The sequence below is a fragment of the Rhineura floridana genome, chromosome 3 (assembly GCF_030035675.1).
Source record: "Rhineura floridana isolate rRhiFlo1 chromosome 3, rRhiFlo1.hap2, whole genome shotgun sequence".
Taxonomy (NCBI): domain Eukaryota; kingdom Metazoa; phylum Chordata; class Lepidosauria; order Squamata; family Rhineuridae; genus Rhineura; species Rhineura floridana.
The window spans coordinates 5,884,801-5,905,339 of record NC_084482.1 but is presented as its reverse complement, the minus strand read 5'-3'; the positions used below and the strand labels follow the sequence as shown (position 1 = coordinate 5,905,339).

At 45.5% G+C, this 20,539-nt stretch overlaps 1 protein-coding gene across 2 annotated transcripts in view; it reads left to right on the top strand.

The window, feature by feature from the left end:
• The window catches only part of FAM120C (family with sequence similarity 120 member C), a 32,890-nt gene extending 12,762 nt beyond the window's left edge, over positions 1 to 20,128 (top strand). The window contains exons 4-16 of one of the 2 annotated variants that reach the window (XM_061614109.1): positions 262 to 390; positions 782 to 884; positions 2,113 to 2,198; positions 3,126 to 3,445; positions 3,734 to 4,019; positions 4,151 to 4,322; positions 8,194 to 8,443; positions 10,157 to 10,271; positions 13,311 to 13,520; positions 14,373 to 14,574; positions 16,251 to 16,389; positions 18,429 to 18,486; positions 19,308 to 20,128. In XM_061614109.1, the coding sequence (XP_061470093.1) occupies positions 262 to 390; positions 782 to 884; positions 2,113 to 2,198; positions 3,126 to 3,445; positions 3,734 to 4,019; positions 4,151 to 4,322; positions 8,194 to 8,443; positions 10,157 to 10,271; positions 13,311 to 13,520; positions 14,373 to 14,574; positions 16,251 to 16,389; positions 18,429 to 18,486; positions 19,308 to 19,595 (2,358 nt within the window). In that variant the 3' untranslated portion in view covers positions 19,596 to 20,128. Of the gene's footprint in view, positions 1 to 261; positions 391 to 781; positions 885 to 2,112; positions 2,199 to 3,125; positions 3,446 to 3,733; positions 4,020 to 4,150; positions 4,323 to 8,193; positions 8,444 to 10,156; positions 10,272 to 13,310; positions 13,521 to 14,372; positions 14,575 to 16,250; positions 16,390 to 18,035; positions 18,153 to 18,428; positions 18,487 to 19,307 lie in introns of those variants that run through there. The other variant, XM_061614110.1, reaches the window with a different exon arrangement.
• Positions 20,129 to 20,539: the final 411 nt, after the last annotated feature.

Genomic DNA, 20,539 nt, shown 5'->3' with positions numbered 1-20,539 from the left:
CCAGATCGAACTCTGACAAGTGCTCTTCTGCTCCCCTCCACCAATTCCAAATCCAGAGGAAAGAATGGTGTGTAAAGAAAGTGGGTGTCCATGGCAAGAGTGCTTCCTATAGATCCATTGGTAGGGGTTGGGGTGGGGACTGTCCCCTTCCCTTCTCAAAATAGTCCTCTGGTAAAACGTGGTGCTTACCAGGGCTGAAAGATGTTGGCTTGCTGCTTTTTTGCCTCCAGGAATTTTAAATGCTTTGTGTGCTGGTTCTAGGTGCGTGCCCACCAGCTGGTCCTGCCACCCTGTGATGTGGTCATCAAGGCTGTGTCTGAGTATGTCAGCTCCATAAAAAATTCCTTCAACCTGGATGTGATAGGGAGAGACGTCTTCAAACACTCCCAGGTGAGATGGAGTCTATGGTACGGGATCAAGTTCCTGTCTATCATCAGGGCTATGATCACGATATATATGTGCTATGAAAATTGCAGGTAGTAGAAAGGATTGGGATAAAGGGGTCCACGTTTATGGTGACTGGCAAAAAAGGGGTTAGATCCTGGATTCCCATTTCAGTGCTTTCACTATCTACAAACGCTAGTTAGTGCATTGTGTGGCCTGTGCCTTCTGCCATTCCATAATGTTGTCACACTTTATGCCAGTCAGGTGGCTAGCATGTTGGCAATTCCTGCAGCACATTAAGCACATTTTCACACTAAGTGCCATTGCTACTCACAGTTGGCTGCATTCCTTCCTCCATCCCTGTTACTTTCTTCCTTTTCCTGTGGTTCCTCCCTAGTCCAGGACTGAAGATAAAATTGAGCGTTTCAAGAAGGCTGTAGAATATTATTCAGTGGCCACAAAGGCATCCCCTACATCAGTGGGCCAGTCCCCGTATGTTCGTGAGTATCCAGGTGGCGCTGGCCAACTTCACCTCTCTCTCAGCCGTGTTTTCTCCCGCTGCCCAAGAAGGTGAGGCCCTGCCTGATACTCTGTGGCGCCCTCTGCTGGGAGAGATCAAGTCTGGACTTACCTCTAGAGTTGCCACCTCCTGGGCTAAAAAGGGCTTTGGTGCCTTTTATTAGCTATGTGGCTACAAGAAGGTTGGGGTTGCTTCTCCAGCAGTCATGCTATAGCAGCTAGAAATTCCATCTTTTGAATTTCTCCATAGCACAGTCTGTTAAAAGCACTAGAGCACCTTTCCAAGCCAGGTGCTGATAATTCTAATGGGCCATTCACATATTCTGCCCTGCTGCTAAACTACTCTTAGTAGCCCACCCTCATTGTCCACAGTTGTGTGTTAAAGTTACATAGCAAGAGTGTGTACTGAAGATCTCTTAACAATTAAGGCATGACTAATCTGTGTTAAGTGGCTCTGAGCATGTGTTCTTGTTAAGAAGATAGATGCCTTGCCAGACTACAAGTTTCTCTAGTCCAGCATTCTTTGGAAAAATCCCAGCAACCAGAGGAATTATGTAGTCTGCTAAAAACTGGACAATGGTCTGCCAATGGACTGTAGCCTCCTCTTTACCCATCCTGGGCCAGGAGAACTGCTCTATCAATCACTCAGTTTGGGACTGGAGTGACTGGGAATTGCCTTCTCAGCCCAGATTCTTCCAGAATTTCTGGACAGAAGCATACAGATGTGTTTTCATTCTGTTTTGAACACAACCCTCTGCTAGGGAGATTTGGGCAAATCTTTGAAAGCCGCTTTCCCAGGCCCAGGGTGGTTTCTCAAGAATGCTCATCAGGGGTTTTTCAAACAGATTAATGGAAATGTGGGATAAGCCACCTTCCATTATTGGTCTCCGGATCATGTGGGGTACCCAGCAGGTTTGTTGGCCCTTGCTTTTGCTCTCCATGAATGTAAGAGCATACCCCCTAGGACATTCCCTGAAATTGCTGTGGTGCACAGGGGTTCCATGGCAGAGTAATATATATATATTATACACTATATATATCTAAATTCCACACAGACCTGCTTTTAGAAATGTTCATCAACCACATCCTAGCTTCACCAGCTTATGTATTGGCAGGTGTCCCTACTAAGTCTTTTTAATGATCCCAGCAAGGGCATGCAAGGACGAGAGAGATTCCTGTGTATAACGAGGTGACAATTTTGTGTTTCAGTTCCAGCTTTTGGGCCCAACCACTTTGGAGGGGCAGCACCTATGACTCGCAATCCAGTGGTACCGCTTTCTTCTGGGAAGGCTCTGGTAAGTCCCCAGACTTGCTTTAGGCAGATGTTTAGTAAGAAAGCCCCTACATATAACAGGCTAGCACATAAGAGAGAGGATTACACAATTATTTCCTCTCTAGTTTACAACATTCAACCATCAGGAAGTATTCAAAAGCATGACCCCCTCTCCCTCTCACCTGCACTTAGTCTGAAGTGGTATAGTTTGAAATTCTACCCCATCAATCTCATTCCACATCTGTCTCATTCTGCATAAAATCTAAATCTGCTGATGAAAGCCAAATTCTATGTTTGCAAAGAGTAAGTCTGCACCTGCAGATCACTCATGCTATTTCTAGCATTTGGTCCTGTTTGGGGGAGAGGTGCAAAACTGTACAGGAACAATCCTCTCTTGTTACCGCTGCCCCCTTTTTAACTTGTAGCATTACTTGACCCCTGCTAAACCAGGACTGTGTGCAATCCATGGGTCTATGATACCCACATGGAGTATGGCATCTGGTGAATGTTGTCATCATGGTCATCTCAATCTTTTTAAAAAAAGCATATTTCCAACTCTTTTTGTAGTTGCTTAGGATACAGATTTGGGCAGGACATGATCTCAGGAGTCAGAGGATTGAACAGGACCTCCAGCGGGATGGATTTCAGTGCTTTGAATCCCTCCTCCCATGCAGAAGCATTTGAAACTGCCTTACACTGAATCAGACCATTGGTCCACCTAATCCACTGTTGTCTGCTCTGGATGACAGCCACCCTCCAAGATCTCAGGCAGAGGTCTTTTCCATCATTTGCGCTCTGATCCTGTTTTAACTGGAGATGCCAGGGATTAAAGACCTTCTGCATGCAAAACATATTCTCTGCTACTATGCTGAGCCCCCCCCCCAGCCTGAACAAGTAGCCCTCGTTACAGCGCATCAACCCTTTTTCCCCACTTTGCTTCCATCTCCAGTTTGCACCTCAGATGGGGCCAAAGATGCAGTACCAGCCGCCTGCCACACACGGCGGTGTTGCCACCTCTTCGTCTTTTCTTCCTGGCCCTGGCTCCAGTTTTCTCTTCTCTCCACATGGCCTGGTGGATGCAGCCCCCTTTCATGAAGACCCTGCCTTGAAGGGTGGACACTTCAACAACTGGCCGCCAGTATCTTACGACAACTGTCCCGCCAAGTTTCCCAACCACCATCTGAGTTCCAAGCCCTCCCCGTCATCTGGGCCTGGGTCTTCTCCTTCCTCATCCTCTGATGGAGAAGAACACAATGGAACCAGCTCCAAGTGAGTGGGGACCCGGCAGGGTTCTGAGATCCCCAAGACTAACTCTGGGCTGGCAGCTGTGTGTTATGAGAGACAGGTGTAGGAGGAGCCCAGGGTTGCTATCCCTGTCTCTGGGAAAGGGGAGAAGTCTAGAGGGCTGGTAGCATCAGGGGTCAGGATTCCTTGGTTATGATCTCACTTTGGGGTGAGCAGGGAGAAGGTGTGCAGAAAGGGAGGATCCTGGCTTTACAGGAATGTGGAACTGGGATGTGAGGCTACAAGTGTATCCCTTTCCTTTCATTGCTCCAGCCATGTCTCGGATACAGTGCCTTGCAAGTCTGGCTGGGAGGATCCTGGAGGTGAAAAGATGATGAGCCAGGGCTGGGGCCAGCCACCTGGCGGCACTGGCAACTCGGAGAGGAACCTGAGTGGGCCTGAGGCTCACATCCCCTCTCTGCTCTCCATGGCGACACGCAATCACATGGACATCACCACCCCACCCTTGCCCACCGTTGCCCCCGAGGTGCTTCGTGTGGCTGAGCACAGGCACCGCCGGGGGCTTATGTACCCTTTCATCTACCATGTCCTTACCAAGGTGAGAGGGGGCAGTAGAACTTTTGAGTTAGAAGAATTGGCTCTATGTGGGGCATCTAGGTGCCCTGGAAGGCAGCAATTGGGCTAAGAAGCAGCAGTCCTGGACTCTCATTTTCCAATGCTCCACTCCAGGGCGAAATCAAGATCCCAGTGTGCATTGAAGATGAGTGCAACACAGAGTTGCCGCCGGCAGCTGTGCTTTTCCGAGCCGCACGGCAGTACGTCTATGGCGTCCTCTTCAGTGTGGCTGAGACCCAGCGGCGGATGGAACGCCTGGCTGTGCGCAAGCGCATCCCTGTGAAAAGTAAGTGATCTTTTCAGCCTGGAGCATGTGATTGCTTACTGCTCCAGTGTTGTGGTTCTCAAAAGTGGGACGGAAGCTTCCTAGAGGTAGCCTGGGTAGTTGCTGGAATATGGAGATTCACTGGTAGCAAAGCACTTTTTCATTAGCCTTTTGTGGATCATTTGTATTGGCTAAACCAGGTGTTGACCTGCCCACTTCTTCAATTAATTCCAGATGAGTGGTTCTGTTAGTTGGGTGGTGTTCGTATGTTGACAGTGCCATGGATGAATCTCACATTGTTAGCTTTTTCCTTTCTTTGCTGTCTTCTGGAGTCCTAAGAGCATACTTGAGTTTATATTATGATGATCTATCTGTTTTTCTTTGATTTTCATTGAGCTATCTACCATGACCCACAATCTTCCCTGGTTAGTCACAGGCAGGTCAGACCACATCAATACATATGTGCAGTTGGGATTAGTGCATAATATAAACCATGGATGGCCAAGCTTTAGCACAGATGCTACCGGTGGCAGGGGCAACAATGGCCAGTGGCATGTCTGGGTGGAGCACGGGATCCCATAGGCCTGGCGTACAGCAGACAGACCTGCACTGCTGCTTGCCCTGCTCTTGTTGCCCTGCTGTCCCATGGATCACCAGATGGAGGGCAAAACCATGCCCAGGATTCAAGGAGGATTCAAGGAGGAGCTGTGTTGAACTGTAGAGCAGGCTGGAATAGCAGTATTTCATACTTTGGCTTTGTCTCATAGCACACACCTGCTGGGTAGGTTTGGTTATCATGATGTGCAGCATCCTGGTTTGGGATAGCCATGCTCCAAGTAGTTTGGGTCTAGCATGTCTGAATGGTGTTCCTCCTATTCATGTGAGCTCGGGGAACTATCTTCCATGAACATAAGAACATAAGAAGAGCCTGCTGGATCAGGCCAGTGGCCCATCTAGTCCAGCATCCTGTTCTCACAGTGGCCAACCAGGTGCCTGGGGGAAGCCCGCAAGCAGGACCCGAGTGCAAGAACACTCTCCCCTCCTGAGGTTTCCAGCAACTGGTTTTCAGAAGCATGCTGCCTCTGACTACGGTGGCAGAGCACAGCCATCACAGCTAGTAGCCATTGATAGCCCTGTCCTCCATGAATTTGTCTAATCTTCTTTTAAAGCCGTCCAAGCTGGTGGCCATTACTGCATCTTGTGGGAGCAAATTCCATAGTTTAACTATGCGCTGAGTAAAGAAGTATTTCCTTTTGTCTGTCCTGAATCTTCCAACATTCAGCTTCTTTGAATGTCCACGAGTTCTAGTATTATGAGAGAGGGAGAAGAACTTTTCTCTATCCACTTTCTCAATGCCATGCATAATTTTATACACTTCTATCATGTCTCCTCTGACCCGCCTTTTCTCTAAACTAAAAAGCCCCAAATGCTGCAACCTTTCCTCGTAAGGGAGTCGCTCCATCCCCTTGATCATTCTGGTTGCCCTCTTCTGAACCTTTTCCAACTCTAGAATATCCTTTTTGAGATGAGGCGACCAGAACTGTACACAGTATTCCAAATGCGGCCGCACCATAGATTTATACAACGGCATTATGATATTGGCTGTTTTATTTTCAATACCTTTCCTAATTATCGCTACCATGGAATTTGCCTTTTTCACAGCTGCCGCACACTGGGTCGACATTTTCATCGTGCTGTCCACTACAACCCCGAGGTCTCTCTCCTGGACGGTCACCGCCAGTTCAGACCCCATGAGCGTATATGTGAAATTAAGATTTTTTTGCTCCAATATGCATAATTTTACACTTGTTTATATTGAATTGCATTTGCCATTTTTCTGCCCATTCACTCAGTTTGGAGAGATCTTTTTGGAGCTCTTCACAATCCCTTTTTGTTTTAACAACCCTGAACAATTTAGTGTCGTCAGCAAACTTGGCCACTTCACTGCTCACTCCTAATTCTAGGTCATTAATGAACAAGTTGAAAAGTACAGGTCCCAATACCGATCCTTGAGGGACTCCACTTTCTACAGCCCTCCATTGGGAGAACTGTCCGTTTATTCCTACTCTCTGCTTTCTGCTTCTTAACCAATTCCTTATCCACAAGAGGACCTCTCCTCTTATTCCATGACTGCTAAGCTTCCTCAGAAGCCTTTGGTGAGGTACCTTTTCAAACGCTTTTTGAAAGTCTAAGTACACTATGTCCACTGGATCACCTCTATCTATATGCTTGTTGACCCTCTCAAAGAATTCTAATAGGTTACTGAGACAGGACTTTCCCTTGCAGAAGCCATGCTGGCTCTGCTTCAGCAAGGCTTGTTCTTCTATGTGCTTAGTTAATCTAGCTTTAATAATACTTTCTACCAGTTTTCCAGGGACAGAAGTTAAGCTAACTGGCCTGTAATTTCCGGGATCCCCTCTGGATCCCTTTTTGAATTTTGGCGTTACATTTGCCACTTTCCAGTCCTCAGGCACAGAGGAGGACCCAAGGGACAAGTTACATATTTTAGTTAGCAGATCAGCAATTTCACATTTGAGTTATTTGAGAACTCTCGGGTGGATGCCATCCGGGCCCGGTGATTTGTCAGTTTTTATATTGTCCATTAAGCTTAGAACTTCCTCTCTCGTTACCACTATTTGTCTCAGTTCCTCAGAATCCCTTCCTGCAAATGTTAGTTCAGGTTCAGGGATCTGCCCTATATCTTCCACTGTGAAGACAGATGCAAAGAATTCATTTAGCTTCTCTGCAATCTCCTTCTCGTTCTTTAGTACACCTTTGACTCCCTTATCATCCAAGGGTCCAATCGTCTCCCTAGATGGTCTCCTGCTTTGAATGTATTTATAGAATTTTTTGTTGTTGGTTTTTATGTTCTTAGCAATGTGCTCCTCAAATTCTTTTTTAGCATCCCTTATTGTCTTCTTGCATTTCTTTCGCCAGAGTTTGTGTTCTTTTTTATTTTCTTCATTCGGACAAGACTTCCATTTTTTGAAGGAAGACTTTTTGCCTCTAAGAGCTTCCTTGAGTTTGCTCGTTAACCATGCTGGCATCTTCTTGGCCCTGGCGGTACCTTTTCTGATCTGCGGTATGCACTCCAGTTGAACTTCTAATATAGTGTTTTTAAACAACTTCCAAGCATTTTTGAGTGATGTGACCCTCTGGACTTTGTTTTTCAGCTTTCTTTTTACCAATGCCCTCATTTTTGTGAAGTTTCCTCTTTTGAAGTCAAATGTGACCGTGTTGGATTTTCTTGGCAATTGGCCAGTTACATGTATGTTTAATTTAATAGCACTGTGGTCACTGCTCCCAATCGGTTCAACAACACTTACATCTCGCACCAGGTCCCGGTCCCCACTGAGGATTAAGTCCAGGGTTGCCATCCCTCTGGTCAGTTCCATGACCAACTGGTCTAGGGAATAGTCATTTAGAATATCTAGAAACTTTGCTTCTTTGTCATGACTGGAACACATATGCAGCCAGTCTATGTCCGGGTAGTTGAAGTCACCCATTACTACCACATTTCCTAGTTTGGATGCTTCCTCAATTTCATATCTCATCTCAAGGTCTCCCTGAGCATTTTGATCAGGGGGACGATAGATCGTTCCCAGTATTAAGTCCCTCCTGGGGCATGGTATCACCACCCACAACGATTCTGTGGAGGAGTCTGCCTCTTTTGGGGTTTCAAGCTTGCTGGATTCAATGCCTTCTTTCACGTATAGAGCGACTCCGCCACCAATACGTCCTTCCCTGTCCTTCCGATATAGTTTATATCCAGGGATAACCGTATCCCACTGGTTTTCTCCATTCCACCAGGTCTCCGTTATGCCTTCTTAAGAGAACTGTGTGCAAGTGATTTATCATTGCAGTCAGGTGGTCCCTGTTCTTTGCTACACAGCTCCTCCTGTTATCATCAAGGAATGGTCAGCATACAAGGGGAAATCCCCACAAACTCCAGAATTGGTATCGGCCCTTGCCTTTCGAGAGTGGACCTGCCCCAACCTCAAGAAGCTGTGGCTGGGCAAAGCAGTGGAGGACAAGAATCGACGCATGAGAGCCTTCCTGGCCTGTATGAAATCAGACACACCTGGCATGCTCAATCCCGCCAACGTCCCCACACACCTGCTGCTTATGTGCTGTGTGCTACGGTGAGTGGGACAGGTTGGGGTGCGTGTGTGGAGGGAGTGTAAGGGAGAGATGGCAAGTGCAGCATGTCAGCATTGTAGGGGCTCCTGAGACAGGCTGGGTGGCACAGCTGTGTTGAGACGAGCTGTGGCGCTATGCACACATGCATGCGTGAATGACCAGAGTGGAGAGGTATGGTGATGAGAGTTTGGAGTGACTTATGCTAAAGATCCCAGCAGGCAGTTTGAAGGCAGGAGGAGGATAGGTATGAGTGAGGCCATGAATTTGGGGAGGTAGGAGTGATCCTCATTGAAAGCTGGAGGCTTCACTTGGAGGTCTGCAAGCAGTGGCTTCTACAAATTGTGCAGTCCAGTTTGTTGCCCTAAAGGATGCAGCTATCTACATTCATATTTAACCATCTTCCTATTTCCCTCCCTCCAAAAAACACATTTGGATGAGAGCAAAGAAGAGGAGTGATAAGTTGCCCTTTGCCAAAGATGTCAGTGCAGGTGACTCGCGCAAAGGGGAGCCATTAACTGTAAGATGACAAAAAGGTAAAAATCCCAAATAGTGCAATCCAGGGAGATCTGGGTTCAAATCCCCTATTTGTCCATGACACTTACTGTATGACCTTGGACCAGTCACATGCTTTCAGTCTAACTTACTTCACAAGGCAGTTGTGAGGATAACATTGTGTGTGTGTGTAGGGGGTTTTACACTGTCCTGAACTTCTGGGAGGAAGGATGGGAGAGAAATGTTGTAACTTGTGAAAGTATCCTGATGTGTAGTTGAGCTTCATCTTATCTGCAACAGAATAATTTTTGTACAAAGATGTATATGTAAACTTTTTTTAGAGCTCGGGTGTGGGTGTGCGTGCGTGCACGCACATATATAAATGCACACATGTTGCTGAGATTAACAAAACATTTTTTATGTGACAAAACATTTTGGTTTCCGCCTTCATCAGCTGCTCTGATAAATATATATATACAGTAGGGCCCAACTCATATGGCAGGTTACGTTCTGGACCCCCGCCGAAGAGCGAAAAACTCTGAAAAGCAGAACTCATTGAATAGAGTGGCGTGCGACACCCGAAAACAGCCGTAAAAGCGGAACAAGCGCTGTATGAGTGGGGCTTTAGTCTAATTGCGTCTAATTGAGACCACCGCATTAGCGAAGCACCGTAAAGCGGGGCCTTGCTGTATATCTCCAGAGATACAAGGCCCAAAATGCATTAGAACCTTTTGTAAATATTGGTTTGCATTGTCTTAGGTTCTTCCATCACCACCTTGTTGTTACACTTATTTATTAATCCCACTCTCCTCCTTTACTTGAAGGCAGAACTATTCAGACTTGCTAGTCAATCTGACTTTGGGGTGGAAGTCTTTTCTAATAGTAAATGTGGGGATGATAGAGATCCTGACCATCTGTGAAGGTGTGAGTGCAGGATTCTGCTAGTTAATAGGTCATGGCTGTTGTGAGTGTGGAGCACCAATTGTATAAAGCTCAAAATGTATTCTACTGAAATGCATTCTATCTACCCATTTTGAGAGTTCAAGAAAACACAAAGTCTAGATTCTAACTTTTTTTTAAAGAAAATGCTGAATTCCTACTAAAATGCTTGTAACCTGCTGTTCAAAGGTTTCGCAGAGAAGTGACCTTTGGGTTTCCTTTCCTCCTCGGTGTGTGGTGGAGTAACTCTTTTGACTTGTATATTCTGTCGTTTCTTTTTTAAGATACATGATACAATGGCCTGGAGGCCGGATCCTACACAGACATGAGTTGGATGCCTTCCTGGCACAAGCTGTATCTGCTCAGCTATATGAGCCAGATCAGCTTCAAGAACTGAAGGTAAGGTTGAGCTTGGATCTGACCCTTGCAGTATTTGTGCTTGTAGGCAGGGGTGGGGACTCTGGTCCTCCCAAATGTTGCTGGACTACCGACTCCCATAACCCCTGGCCATTGGCCATGCCTGCTGCGGCTGATGAGAGGTCCAATAGCATTTGGAGGGCACCAGGTTCCCCTTTCCTCTTCTAGGAAATCAGAATGAGGCCCCGTGGATTAAAGCACGTGGGGTGAGGAAGGGGAACCCTGTTCTTGACCATGAGATGAAAAATCTTTCTGCATTTTCATATGCATGGAATCATGTGTGCTGCCTTTCACTCACTCACTCAGTCATTCACCCTGTCTCCTCTTAGTGCCCCTAAAGTTCTAATTGTATAAAATCTGAAATTTCATATTCTTCTCACAAATGGCAGATGAGACTTTGCTTGGATTGTTCCATTTCAGACTGCAGGTGATGGCTATGTACATTCCTTGTACCGTATATTCCGGTGTATAAGACGACTGGGCGTATAAGACGACCCCCAACTTTTCCAGTTAAAATATAGAGTTTGGGATATACTCGCCGTATAAGACTACCCCTGCTTATGACATGCAAGCGATGTACCTTACCGGCAATTGGCTGGTTGTTGTATACAAAGCCTATCGTGCGAAGGCAAGAATGTCTTTGAAGTCAAGACTAGGGGCATCAGGCCCCTCCCACTCTCCAGTTCATTCTTGCCTTCCTATGAACAAGATTGAGATCCTATAGCGTAGCATTTAGCTAAGTATTTGTTTGTGTGTTTGTTTGACAGGGTGCGGAGGTAGTGTTTCTTGTGTGTCTCCCTAGTCCTTCCCTTCCCCTGTCTTGCTTTTCACTGCTTATTTCAGCTTATTTCATTTACCCGGGCAGTTTATTTTCCCTGTTGATTGTCTGACGGCCCCTAGAGCTTTGGCCATTTCCGAGCTTTTCCCCCTGAGTTCTGTCACAGCCCTTGCGAGCTTGCGGCTGTGACTTTCCCGTAGCGGCTTTTCTGGGCTGGGCTGCCTCAAGCCGCGTTCTGTGGCGTCGTTGGAGAGACCGTGGCTGCGGTTCTCTCTCAGGCGGGAGCTTGCGGCTGCGGCTCCCTGCCTTTCCCCGCCACCTCTTTTTAGCTTGCCCGGGTATTGCCGCGCTCCATGGGAGCCTGCGGCTGCAGCTCTCTCATTAGAGAGATTCTTTTTCCTTAGCCGCACTCCGCTGCTTTAAATTCCGCCGCGGAGAGCTCTGCAGTCGGTGCCGTCGGCTGCTTGTCCCTGCTGCCTTACACTTCACAGTATTCTCCTGGCCGTCCCTTCCTGGGGTTTTTCTTTTTCAGAGCCGCTAGTGCGGCTATTGGCCCCGCAGCTGCTCCTGCGAGCCTGTGCTGGGCAGTTTCTCCCCAGTTCAACAGCATACGGCTGCCATTGCCCCTTCTTCTCCGTCATTTTTTGACTTAATTTTCCAGCTCTTTTTCAGCACCCGGCGTATAAGACGACCCCCGACTTTTGAGAAGATTTTCCTGGGTTAAAAAGTCGTCTTATACGCCAGAATATACGGTACATAGAGAATTAGTATACAGGGGTGGTGGAGGAAGAGTTCTAGTCCAATATCTTGGCCTTCTTTCTGATATTCTAGTTTTCTATGAACAGGGGACCTTTTTTGTGCAGGGACATTCAACCACAAGCGTTCAGTCCAGAAACAGGTTTACTATGTCCTTCTGTTGTTTGTGACAAGACGTAAAATGTGCGATTTATATACATGTAAAGTCAACTTGTATGTATTACAATGGATAGCGTACACTTTTAAGCAGAGGAGTTTGATGTAAAGCAAGTGTAAAGCCAGTGGCATAATGTTTAGAGGTGTTATAGGAGTGCCACTGTAAGCTTTAAAAACTGTCAAAGGAAGTAGAGCCAGTACTTCTTTTGTTAAAGAAAGAAAAATGCTGAGGCTCAGGTCCACATGAGAGCCAGAACCCTGCCTTCCAGAAGAGAGCCCTACTGCTTATTATCTTAAGTATGGAGGGAGGGAATAAGGGTGTAGGTGCTCCCTGGGGAGGAAAAGAAGTGAAGGTAGACACTTTTACGCACTTTGTTTTTATTATTTTTGTTCCTTTTTTTAAAAAATGAATATTTTAAAAGCAAGGGGTTGGTAGAAAGGTGCCAAACATGGTTAAGAGAGAATGAGACTACAATACCAAGTTGTGCAGTGCCCCTCCAAAGTACATTGCTGATGTGGAACCACTAAACATTTGGGATGCAGAGAGTCCTCTGGCAGATAAGGGATGATGAGATATGGGAATATTTGGTGAAGCAGGCCTGTGCCCTAACACATTTTCTTTGGGGATGGACGTCTTTTGCTTAATTCACTGAAAGTCCCCTGAGATGAGATGAGGTTTGCAATAATGGGTTTTTGTCCTTGTGACGTAGTCCCAGGAGACGTGAGCAAGTGAGCCACCTACCCCACAGCCTCGTTGGTGTCCCACACTTTGTTTGCACTTGCTGTCTGCTTCTGGCACATCGTGTAGTAGATTACTCTCTACAGGGGTTGGTGTGAGCAGGGACCTGCTGATAAGGCACTTTGGAGGGATCGGCTGTTCACTTTTTAACTCTATGATGATTATATGAGCAAGCCTGTCTCTGTTGAGTTTGGAGGTCAGAATAGGAGCTCCAAACCGTATCTGTTACTTTTCACCCTCAACATCATTGTTGCTATGCCCTGCATTATATATAAATACAAACTTTCAGGATGGGTTGTATTCTGTATAGCGCTAAGTAAGTTCTGTCAGTGCAAGAATTTCTGCTTATGCAGTGGAACTCCCCCCCCCGCATGCTCCCTAAATCTGTTCTAGGAGTTCCCCCAACTCTTCAGAGCAGATTTGGGGAGAGCACAGGAGGAGGATGAGTGAGGGAAAGTCCCATTGCGCTAGCAGTAATCCTTGTGCTGATGAGATGGGTTAGTTGAATACCACCCTCAGGACTGAATGGCAAAGTGGGGGCCGTTATTAAAATGATCTCCCTGAAGGCCAAGACATGTTGCTTCTGCTGCAGATTGAGAAATTAGATCCTCGGGGAGTTCAGCTGGCTGCTCTGTTTATGAGTGGGGTGGACACAGCCCTCTTTGCCAATGATGCTTGCGGGCAGCCCGTGCCCTGGGAGCATTGCTGTCCATGGATCTACTTTGATGGGAAGCTGTTCCAGAGCAAGCTTATCAAAGCCACGTGGGAGAAGGCACCACTGATAGACCTGTGTGATGGACAGGTAAGTGCTAGCACTCCTGGAAGAGAGTTGGGGCATAGTGGTTGATTCAGCTGCCAACTTTCTCAGTTGCCGTTTAATTGCAGCAGTCTTTGATTCAGTGCCACATCTAGTCATTCCTAATGCCCAGGACAAGCTCCCATGTTTACGTACACACATGTTTCCCTCCTAGAAGCAGCATTGGGGCAGCTGAGAGACCTCTAAGAGTGTTGCTGCTGAATGTTCTCAGACTGCTTCTTGGAGTATATTGTGTGAAAAAGAAAAGGAAAAACTCCCCTGGCTGCTACTGCATGATGCCTTTAGTTTTTCTTTTCCCTCACCCCCAACACCCACCCACCAGCAGTATTCAATAGCTGAATGTGTTTTTTTGTGTATTGTTAGACTGTAAGGACATAGCCAATGAGAAACTACAACACTTCCACACTGCCTGGCTTGCTGCCTCTGAGCAAACTGGTATCTAGCTTTTCATCTACTATCTTGAGAACATGCTTAATTACTTCATGCTGGAAAAAACACACATACATAACAGGCCAATCCAGCTCAATTTCAGCATTTTTAAGGCCTACTGATTTCAAGCAGGGGAGTTAAAGTGCTTAACCTCCACGGTATATTTGAATAACTGTCAATACATTGCATGATCTTTGCCTTTGGCATCCTTGTCCAGCTTATACCCAGGGCTGGTGTCCCTATTGACCACCCTAGTTACACTACTGTTTGACATTGAGGTAGCCAAGATCTGATACTGTTTTACCAAACTGCAGTGATATAGGGACAGGTAGTGTCTGGCACTCCTGTAACACCATCAGACGCGAGTTCTGTTATTTCTGTCTCCCTCTTACCTCTCCTCAATCACAGAATGAACAGGTGTCCAAGGTGGAGAAGATGAGGCAGAGCATTCTAGAAGGCATCAACCTCAACCGTCAGGCCCCACCTCCTCTACTCCCACCTCCACCTTTTGTGTCTTCTATGGCCCCACCCTTTTACCCAATGCCTTTCTACCCTCGCACCATTGGTTCTGTTCAGCCTCCAGCCCCTGGAAGGACCAGAGGCTTCACAGGTTAGCAGCTGTGTCTCCAGTTTACTATTAGTTTGTTTCATATTACGTATATCCTGCTTCTCCTGGCAGATAGGGTTCTGTTCTGTCTCCTTTGTTATTTAATATCTATATGCAGCCGCTGGGTGAGATCATTTGGAGGTTTGGAGTCCGATATCATCAATATGCAGATGACACCTAGCTTTATTTCTCCTTCCCTCCTGACGCCAAAGATGCCGTCCAACCCCTGAACCAGTGCCTGTCCTCAGTGATGGATTGGATGAAGGTCAATAGGTTGAAATTAAATCCAGACAAGACAGAAGTGCTTTTCGTCAATCGTGGGACAAACCTGGAAATAGGGAATCTACCTGTGTTGGACGGGGTTACACTCCCCCTGAAGACTCAGGTTCGCAGTTTGGGTGTGCTTCTGGACTCGGCTTTGAATCTGGATGCTCAGGTTTCGGCCGTGTCCAGGAGCGCCTTTGCCCAATTAAGACTGGTTCGCCAACTGCGCCCGTTTCTAGAGACGTCTGATCTGACGAAGGTTACACATGCCTTAGTTACATCCCGGTTGGACTACTGCAACGCACTCTACGTGGGGCTGCCCTTGAAGACAGTTCGGAAGCTTAAATTGGTTCAATGTGCAGCAGCGAGAATGCTGACGGGGGCTGGTCCTCGAACCCACACAACCCCCTTGTTACAACAGCTCCACTGGCTGCCAGTTAGCTTCCAATCTCAATTCAAGGTGCTGGTCTTAACCTTTAAAGCCCTATACGGTTTGGGCCCTGTTTATTTGTCCGATCGGATGTCATTTTATGAACCCTCCCGCCCCCTGAGATCTTCTGATGAGTCCCTTCTTGTGATTCCCTCAGTTTCACAAGTCCATCTTTCGGGAACTAGAGATAGAGCGTTCTCTGTCATCGCCCCTACACTTTGGAACTCATTACCAGTTGAGGTGCAATTGACTTCTTCGCTTTTGGCATTCCGTCGCCAGGTTAAGACATTCCTATTCCGGGTGGCGTTCAACTTAAATAAGGAATAGGAATAAGAATAGGAAAATTTTTAAGGAGAAATGGTGTTTAACTTAAATGAGGAATGGTAATGTTCTAATTTTAATAGATTATGATAACATGTATATGTTATTATGTAGTTTTAGTATATTTATTTTTTGTAAGTGATTATAGTTTATTATGTATATTGTATTTATGTTTTTATATTGAAATTGTTCGCCGCTTTGAGTTTCTTGAAAGATAAAACGGGTTAGAAATGTTTTAAATAAATAAATAAATAAATAAATAGGGAACCAGACCTTGTGAGTTACTTCATATCCTATTTGCCTCAGGCAAGAAACTCTTGATCTTGCATGTACTTCCTCTTCTTGGCTCCCTCTCTTTTTTTAATGTTCAAGGGTGGTGTTTTTTTTAAGAGGAGGCATTGAGCCAAGCTATTCCCCATCTGCAGTCCAAAGTAGCACAGTCCCAGAAACATTTTTGCTGGCTCATAATCTCTGCAGTGGAGCCCTTATCCATGGCACTTGCTTCTCTTCTTTGCTACATATGGGGAAAACTATGCAAACACAGATATACCTCTTTTCAACCCATGCTTAAGACTTTTGGACCTACAACTGGGTACAGGTGATCAGACCAGGTGCCAGCCAGCCCACGCTGCTTTGTTGCTTATTGAATCTTCCCTTCCTCTAGGTCTCCATCCTATCCCGCCACAAGGAGGCAAATTGGAGATTGCTGGTATGGTGGTGGGCCAGTGGGCAGGAAGCAAGCCCTCCCGGGGACAGGGCTCCTTTGGCATGCAAGTAGTGTCAGTTGGAGGCCCAGGGAAAGGGTAAGTACCACCGGAGTGGGTTGCCTTGGCTTCAAATAGCTGCTGTCAGAAATGGGGTTTTTTCCACCCCTTGTTCCCTGCAGCATTTTTGAGATGCTGGGGTTCCTAGTGAGAGGTGGGAAGCCTGGCTCGTGGATTCTATACCTAACTATGGAAAGAGAAGATGAGCCTTAACAGTAATGGCAAGAAAGGAGAGAACTGTTGAGTCAGGATTGAGTATGGGGAAATCCAGAGGAAGATGAAAGATCTTAAATCACCTTAAAATGAATCAGGCTTAAGCTATCAGGTGATGTAAACATTTAGGTTGAATGAGTCTGCCTTTTTAACCAATTGATTGATTAATAATTTTTGCATTTAAATAGGTGCCTTTTGAGAAATAAAAGGCAATTTTTGAACACACTTATTTCATTTTATTTTATTCTATTTTTTATATTTGGATAATATGTTTTATGTGGTTTCCCTTATGGTCTCTATGCTGGTAATTGACTGTAAGATTGATTGATTGAACTTATACTTCATTAAACTCAAGCCGTCAATCCTTAATAGAAGGACCATTTCAGATATATTCTCTTTTCATTCCTTCCTATAATATTAGAGCTACAAGAACCTCAGTCCTGCTGTTTCACATTGCTCCCCACTGCTGCCAATCATGGCTTAGGATTGCAGCTTAAAGCTTTTGTTAAAGCCCTAATTATAAATGTACCAAATTATTCCCTGTGTATTTGTTCCTCAACACTGGCAGGAGAGGAACTGGGTGAGGGCTTGAAAAGAAAATAACTTTGATTTTCGTGTAATATTATTTTATGAAGTGCCTAACATTTACAAAGTGCTCTGCACAGATGACAGATAAGAAAGTCCATGGCTATAGGGTTACAGTCTAAAAGACATGTCACAAAAAGAGAGAGGCGTAGGGAGGAAAGAGGAAACTGAGCAGTTTCAGTCACTAGTCCTTAAAAGTTAGAACATTTCTTTAATTGCCAGCTTGAATGGGAACAGCGCAGGGACAAGATGAGCCAAAGGGCAATTAGTATATTAAGTATAATAATATTCATCCTTTCATATTGATGATCTGTGTAATTTGGCAAATAAATCAACACAAGTTTCTAGCCAACAATTTTTACTAGCCAGCCTGTCCCTGTGTATCTCTGCCAGTTACTGGCCTAAAAGACCCTATTTTTGGAAAGCTTCTCTGCCTGGACATGATTTTATCTTACCCTGGGTAAGAGGCTATTTACAAACCTTAATCAATTGGTTGGGTACGCTTTAAGCTGGATTTCTGCATTGAGCAGGGGGTTGGACTTGATGCCCTTATAGGCCCCTTCCAACTCTACTATTCTATGATTCTATGAATTTGGTTCCCCACTCCTGTGTTAAAACAATGCAGTAACTATTACTTTGGGTGGGCAACATTATAAATTGACATGTTTCCATTAGTTTTTTAAAAATTAATTTTCCAAACAATCAGTATTTATATAAAATCAAAAACTGAAAAAGAAACAAGAAAAGTAACAGGTATAAATTATCTTCAGTTACATGTCAATAACATTTCATTATTTCAAGGCATACCATTTCATTACATTCTTGTGAAATAATAAAATAATTCTTTTAACAAAACTCAATTTCTATTTTATCTTTCTTCTTCTTAGGAACTTATAAGAGGGAGTAAGAATATGGAACGCTTGATTTAGTAATTCCAGATTTGATTGAACGCTGCAGGCAGGGCTGGGCCTTCATATTGTGTGTTTACAAAATTAATAAAGTCAAACCAAATTGTTAAAAAATGTCCCCCTTCCCTGGTCCTCTTATCCATCTTAAGCTGTCTGTAAATTTCTTGAAAAGTCAATATCTCAAACTGTTCAATACCAAAATTCAATGTTTGGCCCTGCCAGATCTTTCCAGAAACGTGCAATTGTGAAGTGTGCTACTAATAAGAAACTGATCAAAGTTTTATTTCACAACTCTGCATCATCATTCAGAAAAAGATTGAAAAACCTCCTTTCCATTAGTGAACTTGAGCTGTTGCACCTTTTCTTTTGCAGCCGTGGCCGTGATGGCTCTGGAAAAATCCCCAAAGGAAACAAGAAAGTGAACAAGCAAGTAGGTGTCCCTGCTCTCCTTGATCCCTGTGTAGTGTCCACGCCCATTTTCATGCAACAGGTGGATCCACTTCTTTTTGCAGCTCTTAAGTAAAGGTACCTTCCTTCTTGTTGCCCAGCAGTAACCCACAATCTGGGCACTCCATGTTGGCCACTGTTAGGCAGACTCTGAAAGGAAGGCCTTTGCTTTGAAGACATAACCCCATATAGTGGATAGCACACTGTGCGGCAAAATAGGGCTCCTGGAGGTCTAACCCCATGCTCTGGGAAATGGGCATTGGAGAGCCAAGAATCCTCAGTTATCTTCTGGGCCTATCTATTTTAAGCTCCTTTTTTTCTAGTGGTGGCTGAGTTTTCCATCTGTAAAATGAAGGTGATGTTTTAACCCATCTCCAGTGAAAGAAGCCTTTCAATATAAGGAATGGCAGGCTGCAGTTAACACCACCTATCTATTGGTCCTTGGGTAGAAACCAGCTGTCTGGGCATGATTTGACACTGTGGATGGCTACAGAGAACTATTCCTATCTCTCTTTTTACTGCACATCTCCACCTGATGTGACAGAAAAGGCTCTGTACCATTTGGCATGGTGAAACAGATGGCTAAATGGCTCTGAAGTGAAAGAGCTTGCCCTGCAGTCTGGTTTGGACATCGCTATGGGCTCAGTGTTTCATGCTGGGCAGAGGATCCATATAGAAGCAGCCCTCGATCCCCAGCTGAAAAGTGTCTGGATCCCGGTGCCGGATCTTTTCCTCTAGTAAATATCCTGGGACCCAAATGTTCTGCTTACTATTTTTCTAAAGCCATCATCTTGTGCTTGACAGGGCTCTACTGATAGAGTTACCAAGACACCAGAGTTCAACAACAACAGTGGTGGCAGCGGTGTTAACAGCTGTCCCCAGTCCCAGGTGAACGGGAATGGGGGCACCACCTCCACAGTGGGTGAGGACCCTGGGGCTGGAGCCTGCCCCTCAGCCACATCACCTTGTGCCTTAGCCAGAGACGCTGACTCATGCAATAACAATAGCCCTTTCTTTGGGACGCTGAGCGGGGACCCTGAACGGTGCCCAGAGAACAAGCTTTCCTTCTCAGCTCTGCAGAAAGAGGAGTGAATAGAAGCCGCTGCAGGTCCGATTGGCTGGCAATGGGAAGAAGAGGGCCAGGGGAGTGAAGAGAAAAGTGATGTAACACCACCAACTTGGGGGGAGGGAGCTGGAGGGAAGATACAATACTTGAACATATCCCTAGAATGCAAACGTTCTTGAATGCTGCTGGGAATCATACAGTAGCGGGCGGGGGGGGGGCTTCCTTGATAACTCACATTTGGAGGTTTTGTGTGATGGATGCCTCTGCTCTCCTGTAAACAGCAGATATTATTAGAGGGTGGGGTGAAGTGGAATGGCTTGGGCTCTTGTCCCTCCCTTGATGACCACATCACCTTTTTTTTTTTGGCTTCCCTTGAATTTGCCATTGCGCCAATCGGATCCAAAAGGCAGCATTTTGTTCTTCGTTTAAGTTTATTTGAATATGTTTTGATTTCTTTTTTAATTTTATAGGGGGGGAGTTGTTTTTATGGTGCAAGTATTATGGTAATTCTGGATTTGGGGAAGGGGATATTTTTTTAAAGGAGAAAAAGCCGGCAAGGTTTTATTTTAAAATGGGGCAGATTTTTCCTGCCTTTCCTTGTTAATGTCTTGCCAACTCCCCCACCAGCAGGCCAAATAGCAGTGTTGCTTTGGAAGATGGTGGTAATAGAGTGGAGAGGGTGGGGTGTGTGCGGGAAAAGACAATGATTTTTGAGAGAGAGAGAGAGAGAGAACAGCACGGCATTTGCAGATTATATACAAAGTGTGTATAGCACTCCGCTTGTGCTTTTTATTATATATAAAAAGAGAGAGATTATATTTATATATAACATGAATAGAGCTATATATAAATATGAACGCAGCAAGCCCGGAAAGGGTGAAAATGTTCCTGGGAGACAACTTGCGTTCCAAAGCGCTATGTGTTTCTTGTGAATTCAAGGCCTGCTTCACCTGTTGCCCCCTATAGGCCT